At 41.8% G+C, this 12,411-nt stretch overlaps 1 protein-coding gene across 2 annotated transcripts; it reads left to right on the top strand.

Moving 5' to 3' along the window:
- The first annotated feature begins 1,118 nt into the window (after nt 1-1,118).
- Nucleotides 1,119-12,406, top strand: usf2l (upstream transcription factor 2, c-fos interacting-like). Of its 2 annotated transcripts, XM_049730673.2 has the most exons (11): nt 1,120-1,831; nt 2,252-2,289; nt 2,746-2,843; nt 3,857-3,976; nt 5,480-5,633; nt 6,868-6,955; nt 7,801-7,839; nt 9,014-9,072; nt 9,260-9,354; nt 9,935-10,063; nt 11,235-12,406. In XM_049730673.2, the coding sequence occupies exons 1-11, from the start codon at nt 1,695-1,697 to the stop codon at nt 11,322-11,324; spliced, it is 1,047 nt and encodes a 348-aa protein (XP_049586630.1). In that variant the 5' UTR covers nt 1,120-1,694; the 3' UTR covers nt 11,325-12,406. The 2 variants fall into 2 exon arrangements, with proteins under 2 accessions (XP_049586631.1, XP_049586630.1); XM_049730674.2 differs by lacking the exon at nt 7,801-7,839 and having other exon boundaries at nt 1,119-1,831.
- The last annotated feature ends 5 nt before the right edge of the window (nt 12,407-12,411 follow it).

The following is a 12,411-nucleotide window of genomic DNA, read 5'->3' as shown; positions in this document are numbered from 1 at the left end:
TATCTGCGCCTCACGGCAAAAGCCTTTGCCAATCACCTGTTATCCAATTTACTCACTGCGTGCTCGTTTGATTTCTTCAGATTTAGGAAAATGCAAAGACACTGAAGCAGAAATTAGACTTAGACAGATTGGTTGAGTTCAATCACAATTCTTGTTCAAAAAGCTCTGTTTTCAGGAAAGTACAATACAGCGCTGGGCCCTTCAAGAGCGGAAAGTCTCCATTCAGAAAAGGCAAAGTCCAAGGTTGTTAGATCAGTTTTATATTCAGTAGCACATTGTGGGCTGGGATTGATGGGCGATGAGTCTTCGGGGTGGGGCAAGTTCGAAGGAGAGTCTGCTTCCATGGGAGTGGTGCTGGTTATGGGCGATTCGGTGTGTTGGTGGGGGGCTGTTGGTGTGTGTGTGTGTGTGTGTGTGTGTGTGTGTGTGTGTGGAGGGGGCTGTTGTCTTCCATCCCGTCTCTCGGCCTTGGCGATCATCTTTGGCCGAGTTCTCGGGTGGCTCCTTCTGGCACCCACTGGTTTTATCTCCACGTGACCTTCCTGTGAACATTCTTCTCCAATCTTGGACATACACTGTCGTACCGCATTCAACCGTATCTTTTCTTTGTTAGACAAACTATTTCCCTTTGTGCAGAGCGTTCAGTAGTAATCAAAAACTGGCGTCTAGCATTAGTCAAAACATAAGATACAATCAAGTACTGAACGGTCAAGACGACTCTGGCCGTGTCCATGATTCAGAGAAAAAACATCAGGCATGCATTCCACAGTTCCTTAAGGGTCATTAAGCTATTTAGGCAATATATCAAAAGTCATTTGTTATTTCAAAGTCCTCAGAAATATATATATCAGATCATAAAGTTATAAAAACCTTTCTCATCACCACTTATCAAAAATGTCTAGTTATGTCTTCTTTATTGATTTGGTGTGTACGTATAATTATATGCTTCAAATGTTTCTTTTATTTATTTAATATGTGAATATACTTGTCTGCTTATGTACTTTATTCAATGAGGTTTGAGCATATCTGTTTTTGTAGCGAGGCAGGACTTTTTGTATTTCGACCTCATTCCTTCAATACATACATAGATACATACATACATGCATACATGCACACATGCACAGACGCACAGACAGACAGACAAACAGACAGACATCACTGTGCAGGAACACCATTTCTAAAATCATAGAATCAATCTTATGAATAAATAAATGACGGATTTAGATAACAATGAAAAATCCACGTAATTATGTATGTATTTATAATATAAACAGGTATGAAAAAAACACCAGTTAGCAACAAATAAAATGACTTTATTTGCTCTGATGACTTCAATGTTATGGTACATTACGTTACTTTCTGGCAAAGTCAAACGCCAAGCAGAGTTAGCTTGGAACCCACTAGCACAAAATAGCTTTCGTGTTGCGTTTAGAGGTTCATTAAGGCAGATCGGAAGTTTAGTAATCGATTTGGAATACATCGCTGAATGGTTCATTGTTGCTATACGTCACAGTTTCGCCATTCCGAATCATCTTGTTGCCGCGGAATGTACAAGTTAGCACCAAGATAAACCGTTGAAAGAAGCGTCGTTGGAGTCACTTTATCTTACCCAGCAACACCGAGCAACTCACCGGACTCCATTTTCCCTCCAAAGCCGAGCTGTGTCTCACGTGTCCTGGGCTGTCTCCTCTCACATGACCCGAGTGTTTGTTCCCGTGATCAAGCACTTCCATCTCCATCCGTGGCATTGTAGTTTCCTTCTTTTTTTTTTTTTTTTTTTTTTTATTTCGACACTGATGGATATGCTCGAACAGAGTCTGGACAACGCCAGGTAAAGCTGTCACAAAAATGGCTAACACCCACAAGCTAAGCATAACATGCTAATAGTCCTTTCCAGAGTTAAGAAGAAGGCGTTACTTTAGAAAGCGGATATTTTAGCTTTTTACATTTTGTTTTTGACAAAACTTAGTTGCACTGTGAAACAAATAGACGAGTATTTATAACATAAACAGAGTGTTTATTGGAAATAAATTAACTAAAAACAGGCTAGCAAAGTTAGCTTTGGCTAGCTTTTAATATTAAACTAGTCAGGTTGCAAGTATTCATGTTGTGAATTTATTTGATCTGGAATCTCACAGAAGCTAAGATAGCTCCTAAAGTTGGATTTAAAAATATGATGTAAATTCCCCTTAAATTAAGGTTTCTTTGGGTTGACAAGTCAAAGTGACATGTGTTATGTTTTCATCCGCAGCCAAGATAAACAAGACGAGGAGGTGCAAGCATCTGACGGTAAATTTAATAAACTTCTTACATGACTTGCAACAATGCACAAACGACTTTGCATCCCCAGCCACTTAAGTTCATGACCTATATAATAATTCATTTGTCACTTTTCTTGATTGTCAGAAAAGGTAATTCTCTGCATTTTCCTAAGCAAACGGTTTGCAGCAATATGTTTTACCTGGTACTGTGAGTGTTAAAAGTTTCAGATTAACCCAGTGAGGGGACCTTGCTTTGTAATATGAGTTGTAACGACTTAATAACTACCAAGCCAATTGAAATAAATGAGTTTTGCCCCCATGTATTTTTATTTTCACTTCGTAGGCAGAAGCGTCAAAGTTCAGTGTGACTTCTCCAACTGTGTTGACAAAGGCCGTTGTGACCTTAGTGTTTCTTTTCCTGTTTATATTTGTTTCTGGTGTACTATTGTAAGAAAACAAACCAACTGAAATATCCTTCCTTCAGACGGAACTGGGGACGAGCAGACGGCTGTCACTATACAGGAGGCCACGGCGTTTGGTGATCACAACATCCAATACCAATTCCGCACAGACGGGGGACAGGTGAGACTGGACAAGATGACTAGAAATAATCAGTTTCTGAGTCATGATCAAATGCATACTAACTTCACAGGTATTTTGAAGTAGTCTTAAAGGTTTTTCTAATTTGAATCAAAAATAATTATAAAGGCCCTACTTAAAAAATGATTGAGTGCATCCTGTTATTGAATTTTTTTTGGTGCTGTCTCTGTGGCGTGATTAAGGTTGCAATTTTTTGTCATGTGATTTTTATCCCCACTGCCGTGTGTCCTCAAGAAACAAAGTTTTATTTCTCCTTGCATTGCCATGACTGATTTATGTTCAACCATGAAATTATTTTTTTTCCTACATTTTATGTTACAACCTCATTCCAAAATTAAATGAAAAATGCGGAATAAATGTTTGTTTTTTGTGTTGGACAAGGCTCTACCTTTTAAAGCCACACACACACTCAAAGTCACAGTTATTATTGTGGAGAATATATATATATATATATATATATATATATTTTTTAACGGTTTCAGAGCTTTTTTGGTATCAGGAGATATTAGGCACAGAATTGGGGAAAAAACACAAACATAATGAGAAACAAGTTGGTAGTTATTCAAATAATTCAAATTTTTATGGGTAAAAGCCCTCCATAATTTTAGTGGAGATGAATTTATTCTGGAACATGAGTGTGGCATTTGATACCCGTTCATCCATGCGTGATTTGTTTTGGCGTAAACAGAGGCTGACCGAGAGTGAGAGCGTGAGCAACATCATGTGATTTCGGGTCGGGACAGGATTGGCACGAGGCTGCTGTCACATGTCAGTCAGGGGAGGGAGCGAGTCACATGATACGGGGCTACAAATTGGGTTTCTCTTGGAACAACAAGACTATTTTCTCATTTGGCAAAATCCAGTCTGAAGCATTTTGTGTGGGACCTTGTGGGATATGATCAACAAATCTACCAGCCAAGTATGCACACTGTAGAAACAAAACATAAATTTTTTATTTTGTAATTTTTTTTTTTCCCCTTCATCCTTTCATGCAGGTGACGTACCGCGTGGTCCAGGTCACTGACCAGAACCTTGAGGGACGGGACGACGCTGGCGAAGCAGTTAGCGTTGTCTCTGCAGCGGCCTTCAGTGGCGCTCCACAGGCGATTGCTCAGGTATTTTGATTAGCATGAAATTATGCAAATTTTTTTGGTTTGTTTTAGCTGTCTGAACAAGTCTTCAAACATGCTGTGCTTATTCAGTTTTACTTTTGCAACTCACCTTAAGTTGGATGTGAGAAGTGTCAGTCGAAAAGATGTTCCGTGAGGAAAATAAATGGAAGGAAGATGGAATGCTGCCGTCGTCAATCACTTTTCTGCCACGCAAACTCACAAACATAAAATTCTGTAGTTTATTGGGCCTTTTCTATTGAGGATTCATTGTTATTGTCGTGGCCTCATTTGGCCTTTAGGGGGCGTTAGTCACCTGCGTTTCGACAGCATATAAATCAGTTAGCAGATTAATTCATGAACTAAATCAAAAAATATTTAAACTAACCATTTTAGAAAAAATATTCACAGGCCTCTTGATCAATTCTTGGCCCTAAAACTTGACCCACCCTTGGTCTAACGAACGTTTTGTCTATGCAGATGCTTACTTTTGATTGGTATTAATTTAGCAATATTTTTATTATTGTGGCTATTGCGGCCTACAACTGCACTGCATTTTTCTGAGAGGCATTTATTAAATTACAAATTCATACAGTCTACCATTTAAAACAGAGCGATTGGTCAAGGCATAGGTTATGTTGTGTTTAAGCGCTCATTAGATTGCGATTGGCTGGCAACCGGTTCAGGGTGTCCCCCCCCCACCTACTGCCCGATGACTGCTGGGATAGGCCCGCGACCCTCGTGGGGACAAGCAGTATAGAAAATGGATGGATGGATAGATTGTGGAGGTGTACCTAAGGATGTGACGAAAGGCATTTTAATTTGAAGTGCTCTACCTTTCAGCATTCATATGAGGAAGAACTTAATGAGAAAATGGATTCCTGGTGACCTTGAATGCACAAGGCATGCTCTCCACCTCACCTGCCACTTCAATGAACATACCTGCATGTGTAATTAAGGCCCTCTTGGAATTGCTGTTTATTTTTTGACTAAATGATTGGCCTCTTTGGGTCACACACTCGTAAAGTCGACAGTTCTCGCAACAGCGGTTTCACCCATCGACGTACATAAAATTGTTCATCATGGCAGGATGCACAAGAATGATTGAAGAATCCTTGTAACTTTTAAAATGGGGTCAGTTTGACCTGCCACATAACAGGATTGTTCAAGACTTGTCAAGCTAGAGAAGCGGCACGAAGGGTAAAACATTTGTCGAGGATAAAGTTTGCTTAGCAGAAAAAAAAAAAAGTAATTAACTTTTGGTTTTTAACCAGATTTCTTTGACAGGAACAGTGCTTAATTTTATCTTACCACACTTTATTTTTTCCCACTTTACTACAGCTGTCAAATAGCACTTTGCTATGTGTGGGATGGGGAGGGTGGGTGTCTGGGGGGTGTCTCGTTCAGCTGAGACTCGTGTTTGGTCTGACAAGAGAGCGAGGCGGGCTTTTTACCTGCTGCCCGCTCACGCTTCTCTCATCCTCTGTCCATCTCTTTTATCTGTCAAAGGCAGTGATTCACAACCCTTTCAGTAATGGAGGAAGCCCGGCGGGGGAGTCGGCAGGCGGCGAAGCGCGTTTCGCCTACTTTCCCGCAGCAGCTGTGAGCGACGGCGCCGTGTCTGTGCAGGCCGCTGCCGACCCTACGCTTACACAGGCGGGAGGTGAGTGGGTGGGGTCTCACGCTCAATTTGAGCATGCACACGATGCGAATCCACTCTTGTTTTTAATCTAAATTACTTTTTACTGTGATAAGCACCTGTTTAAAAAAAAAAAAAAAACTAATAGCTAATTTTTTACATTTTATTTTTTATTTTTGCCACATCTTATGCATATACATAGACAATGTAAAATCTGAATAAGTCACTCTGATGTGTGCGTGCGTTTGAGCTACTTAATACACAATTCCTTCCGTGTGATAGGATTGTTGAGTGACAGTTAATATATTCCATCCGTCATATAAAGTACATAGCTAATTACGTTACACACACATAGCATTGGTCATAAATATGACAGACCGCAAAGCTTACGGGTAAATAATGTATAAAATGCGATTAAATTGCCTTCTATGTTGTGTGTTTATGGGTCAGTGTGACCCACTGTATACTTAACTTGCACACCAAACAGGCAAGCTGTATAAAAAAAAAAAAAAAAGCGAGAATGTGTCAAAGAAATAAAAATCAATTAGTACTATCTCCCAACAAGATTATAAATGCTTAATTCACTGCACACACGACAATTCGTTCCCAGATTACGAGGGGGCCCTGCCGATCTGCGTCTCATGAATCACGCAGGTCGCTCAGTCCATCACTAAATGACAATACACAACATTTGTAATGTGGTGCCATTTTGCAAATGACAGGTCCCCATTTCCGTCTTGAAAAAAAAAAAAATCTTAAATTTTGTTGTCGTTAAGATCTCAGTTGCTTCTGTCTTTGAGCTCATTGGGCTGATTTATAACACTTGGGCACAAGCTGCACATTGTCTCTCTGATTTATATTTTTCGCTAGCGTGCGACACGCACAAGCACGTTGAGAGAACAAATGAAAAGTGAGTAACGGCGCCGAGCGCGCCACGTGAATGGATGGGCCTCATTTGTCACAATTGGTGCCACGAGTCATGTGAGAAGCTGGCTGATGTGTCATACTTAGCGGCGAACTGTTGCTCAATTGACGACAGGTTCCCACTTGTTGATATAAAAAAATAAAAAATAAAACTCCTATTCTCCTCCTCAACTTTTCTCAACAAAATTACTGTGAGTGAAACATATTTGGATAGATGGACACAATTTATAATGTGCGATGACATTGATGTGAGGAGTGTCAATATGCTTGATGGGGAAAAAAAAATCACAAAACAAAAATACAGATTATGAGCTAAATGCCTTCCTTTCCACAGGGCAGTTCTACGTGATGATGACCCCTCCTGATGTCATTCAGACAGGCGCCACACGAAACATTGCACCGCGCACGCAACCCTTCCCAGCGTGAGTAGCCAGCCCATTCACAAAAAATCAAATGAATCACTCAATCTGGATTTTCACTGCAGGTCCAAGAGACAAATTTCCTTTACTTGTTTGTTTTTCACTATTTCAATTTACAACAGAACAAATGATACAACATGCACGCACAGATGCCTAAATTGCACTTAAAAAGGATCCTAATTGACATCTAAAGATGTATTTATATTTTAGCAAAACAACCAGAGTTGTGTCATTTGAAGCATGCAGTGTGAATCCAGTCTAGTCATTTTGCTTGCTTTTATTGTCATTTTTTTTTATATTGATTGCAACAACAGTCCTCACTCCAAATATAAACACATAAAGATAAATGAGCTTATATTACAAGGCTGGGATAAAAAATGTCAGATACAGTTAAGGAGCATAACCATTTCTCAGTTTTCTCGCTCCATACTAATTCTTTAGTTTTTCGACTTTGGTAGTTTTACAGGTATGAACGGCACCAATCTATCCTGACGTACAAAAATACGTATTTGTGCCCCGCCGAAATGAAATTAGCTGAAGTTTTCTCTCGTCAAGGCAAAGCTGCAATGAGCACATGACCAGTTGTCAAATTGAGTTACATCAATATTCCCCGTTGTTAAACGTGCTGTTGTTTGGACACAAAATCCGCATTGTTGTCGGTTAAGCCGCATGACAAACAGGAGACGCACCATACATTCTTTTTTTTAATGGCTGTCTTGTTATTGTTTACTTAAATCTTCCCACACTGGCGTTTTTGTTTTTATGTTTTGAGTGTGAACTAATCAACAGTGACATTCCCGTTTGCTAAAGTGAAGTAAAAACCTCCCCACCCTATGTGCCGTCCGCAGAAATGAAAACGAGACGCTGCGGCACGAAGGTTTAAACTGGTGAGGAACGCTTTCCACTTCCTCCCCTTCCTCCTTCTCCTCTTCCTCCTTTTTTTTCCCATCACCGGCATCACAGCACATTCCTGTTTGCAGCAAATGAACTAATCAAATTAGATCCCGAGCAGAGAGAAGCCTCCTCCTCTCCCTCCTCCCACTCCAATCCCCGGTGATTCTCCTCGCTCTTGATGTGTGAGACGCAGACGTAGCGCTCCCTCAGCGCTGACCCTCATCCATTGTTGTTAGCCCAGCAACTCGTTCCCCGTCAGGAATTAGAAATTAGGTTGCCGCGCTGCGTCTGCAAACATCTCCAGACTCGCCGCACTCTCATCTCGCATGTGTCCACGCTGGCTGCTTTATTTGTGCAGATAGCAAAATGATGTACACTTTATTGGGTGCACAGGCTGATGAGAGTCCGTTCAAAGCCGCATTCACATTGAGATTCCCAAAAATTGCAGCGTGAGAGCAACTTTTCGAAATGGGCATCACTTATGTTTCAAATATATTGTATTTTTAGAGTAGTGTCTTGTCATTACAACATGACATGCTAACAAAATCAATCCCATATTACAAAAAAATCTAGCGTAGAAAAAAAAACGTAGATACTTACTTGGCGCTGTGTGAAAGCGGCCACAAACATGGCTTCGCTGCATTTTGTGTGAAAGGCATAGGTCGATAAAGACCCCCAGCTACTTTTTTTTAAATGAATAAAAGACAGTTTGCGGTCCCGTTTAAGAAAATAGGTCATTAATATTTATACGCAATGGTGTTCCCAGACCCTTCATGGTTTGCTGCCGTTGGAAATGGTTCCATTGCCGTGTCTTAATTAATGGCGTACCTGAGGGAAGACGCCCAGACGAGAGACGCTTGTCTCATTAGCCGGCAGCTCCGGATGCCGGCCGACGGCTCGTCACCGTTTTACTGCGCCGTAAAACGGCAACTCGCTCCCCCTGCGAGCCGCCCTCGGAAAGCGGAGAATGTGGTTGGAGCTCCAGGCAGACATTTAGGACAGCGTGAAGCAAGCCCAGTCTAGGCTCCTGGCATTAGAAAAGACATTGTCCAAGATAACAGCCCAGAATAGTCGGTAATAGTCTCGGGTATGAGGTGAATGCAAGGAGAGATGGGCGATATTGTGCTGTGTGAAAAACAAGTGTGTGTGTGTTTTGTTACTCTGAAGGAAAATGGACGGTCCGCGAACGCCACGAGATGAAAGGAGGAGAGCGCAACATAATGAAGGTGGGTAATTAGCTGTGATTGCGGCCTTTTCACTTGCCTGACAGGGTGACACAATACACGCTCTGTCTTGAAATGGATGTGAATTCACGGCTGTTCTCAACGTGGCCTCTAGAGGCTGCTGTGGAGCTGCCATAGCCCGGCAACCCAAGGAAAAATGACTGCTTCCTGATTTTTTTTTTTTTTTTAGTTGAAAGGCGGCGGAGGGACAAAATCAACAACTGGATTGTGACACTGTCTAAAATCATCCCTGACTGCAACATGGACAGCACCAAAACCGGAGCGGTAAGTTGTCTTGTCTGATTTGTTCAGTGGCCACTTTCCCACACATAAAGAAAGCTTCAATGTCAAACTGAACAGCAGGATGGAGAGTATTGACTGTACAAATGCCAATTGTAATTGGACCAGTAAGTCTATTAAAAGGGAACAAAGCGCCATACTTGTCTTTGCACGAAGACATTGTATGTGCCCCCACTAGTCTAAACATGATATTCTGATTAATAATATTGTTTCTGGAATAAGAGGATTGCCATTTTGGCTAATACCGCCCTCTGCTGTCAAATGTAATTACCAACAAACTGTCCTCACAGTTGGACATGCACATTCAAAAGTTTAGAAAGTCAAATTAAGGTCACCTGTAAAATTTATAATGCACTCAGAAATTTCACCGGAAAGTCCACTATCCCTAACTTTTAGTGACGAATGTATATTGGAAAATTGACTTTTTGTTAGTAAATAAGTTGGGTCTGTATCGTGCCTCCCCACCCATCAAGTGTGAAATTAAAAAATTAAGGTTAAGTTAGTCAGTGATGGCTTTGCGCAGGCAAAAAAAAAAGTTGCAATTGCCAACATTTTGTCCTTCCAGAGCAAAGGAGGCATCCTGTCCAAAGCGTGCGACTACATCCGCGAGCTACGGCAGGGCAACCAGCGGTTGCAGGATAGCCTGAAGGAGGTGGAGAGAATCCAAGTGGACAACGAGCTGTGCAGGCAGCAGGTAGGCCAACGAAAAGATTTTTTCCAAACTACTTCCAAAACAACAGCAACATTTAAAAAAATAGATATTGTAATGCTGGTAACAGCACAATTTAAATGGAAATTAATACCTTAATAGATCAACTAATTGATTTTTTTTTTTTTACGCTACTAAAAAAAAATATCCATTAACTAATTGTTATAGGTGAAAAGAAAAGCATCCTCCTGATTGCATTTTCCCAGAAGATATATTCATAAAACCTTGCCTTTCCATGGTTATTTGCATAACAGGTTTAATTAAAAAAACATTTTGAATGCCTCTCAATATGGATTCAGCATAGGAAAACAGTTAAAGTTCTTTAGCATGGGTGTGTAGATGAAACCGGTTTAATAGACACGTTTGCCTCAGCGGCCTCTATCTCAAGCCTGACTCCGCCGAGGGTAAAATCCAGCAGCTCCCCGGCGTGCGTCTTCACTTCTTCTCAGAGTGGATCCCAGAGTGCTTTCAGCAGTTGGCGCCTCATTCGCAACCTTCCCAACGATCAAAGCGCTCGCTGCTACCTGAATGAGCCCGCAGGAGTAAAAACAGACAGTCGACTTGCATGCTGATCTCCTCCCTGAGTATTGAGTAGGAACGTATCCGCTAACCCCCCCTGTAGAAAGCTTAACGTGATCTCGTGGGTTGGCACCCAGCGGAGTTGACGCACCGTATCATTCAATAATCCTGTTGGTTATGGTTTTGACTTTTGTGGCCCGCTGTGTTCTAATCTCGGTTTACGTCATTGGACTAAGGTATCCCAACACAGATAGAATGAAATGTGAAAAATGATTCATCTTTAATCCCCTCTTTTTGAAAAATATGTTCTTGTGTTCAAACGGGTTATTGTGAGCATGCAGTTTTCCACTTAGCAAACTAGTTGTTTAAAAAAAGATGCCAAGTGGGCGCGCTTCAAGCTATCTATTGCCCAAAATTGATTTAAAAAAAAAAAAAAGCACCACGACATAGATGCTAATTATCATTAGCATTGAGCTAGTGGGGCAACTGTTTTGAATACACAAGGGGTATTTCGCTTTTCCCAAGATTCATGTTCCGTAACCTTGCGCTAGTGGGGTGCACGAGATTGGATGAAGGGGCTCTTAACGGAATCCTCCCTTCTTCTTCTTCGTCTTCTTCTTCTGTCTTTTCGGTCAAGATCGAGGAACTGAAGAACGAGAACGCCTTGCTGAGAGCGCAGCTCCAGCAACATGGCATCGAGATGGTGGGGGAGACATCTCCGCAGTAGCGGCAAAGGAGCCGCCACCGCCGAACCATTTCGGAAAACGAACCAAGGACTTGTGAAGGATCATGCGTAGCAAACTCGCCGACGCTACCCTCTTCACAGCCTCACTGAGGTCGCTCTTTGGGCGTAGAGGCATCAACACTGAACTCCACCTCACTCAAGGACGGTGACATTTAATTTCATGAAGTCTGCCCACCACCCCCCCCCGGCTCCCCAACTTACCCGGAGGCTCCCCAACTTACCCGGATGGTCATTATCGTTACGTTGGACTATTAATTGACGCTTTCTGTCTTCTTTATTAATGTCCTTCTTTAGCTGCTTTAATTTATTAGTGTGCTTGCTGACAGGTTGTGGAATGGAGCGCAGTTACACAGGCGAGACCCCGAAAGAGTCACCAATCAATTACGGGCCAGCTTTGACACAATATTATTGTTTTGGGGGGGGAGGGACATCCGATGTGCAATTGTGACGTTTGATCAAGAGCTAGGAGAGAATACTTGAAATGTTGGGCATTTTGCAGACGAATCTCAGCGTGGGTGACACGCTTGGAAATGTGACGTAAGCGTAGGAAGTGCGGGAGGGACCTGCAGCGCCCCGTCCCTCCGCCTACCAGGGGGAGCGCACCTCAAAAGAAATGCAAACCATCTCTCCTTCACTCAGACGTTATCTGATTTATTTTTCCCTTACATCTGTGTGATTGAAAATAGCAGCATGTCAATCAGTTTTTCTTAAAACATCTTCACTGATCTTTTCTCATCACTCTGTCAGGCGCTTGAGCCAATGTCGGAATCTGGAGGCTTTCTGCTGCAGCAGAATGTGAAGTTGAGGTGAATAATGCAAATGTTATACAGACATTCGCTAATTTGCTAATCATGAAAAGGTCATATTGTGGCGGATTCCAGCCCCCCGCCTCCTCTCTCTCTCTCTCCCCTCAAATCTTATTTTAAAATGGCAAAATGAAGAAGACAAACTTCCACTGAGCCAATCCGACTGTCTGTGTAGCAGATTCACTGTCTCTCAGGTTAGATTATAAAACAGCTTTTCTATCTACAAATGGTTTAAAATAAACTAGCTCTTATCCTCCACATTG

The sequence above is a fragment of the Syngnathus scovelli genome, chromosome 9 (assembly GCF_024217435.2).
Source record: "Syngnathus scovelli strain Florida chromosome 9, RoL_Ssco_1.2, whole genome shotgun sequence".
Classification (NCBI taxonomy): domain Eukaryota; kingdom Metazoa; phylum Chordata; class Actinopteri; order Syngnathiformes; family Syngnathidae; genus Syngnathus; species Syngnathus scovelli.
The sequence above is the reverse complement of the archived record's forward strand: the minus strand, read 5'-3'. Positions and strand labels throughout refer to the sequence as shown.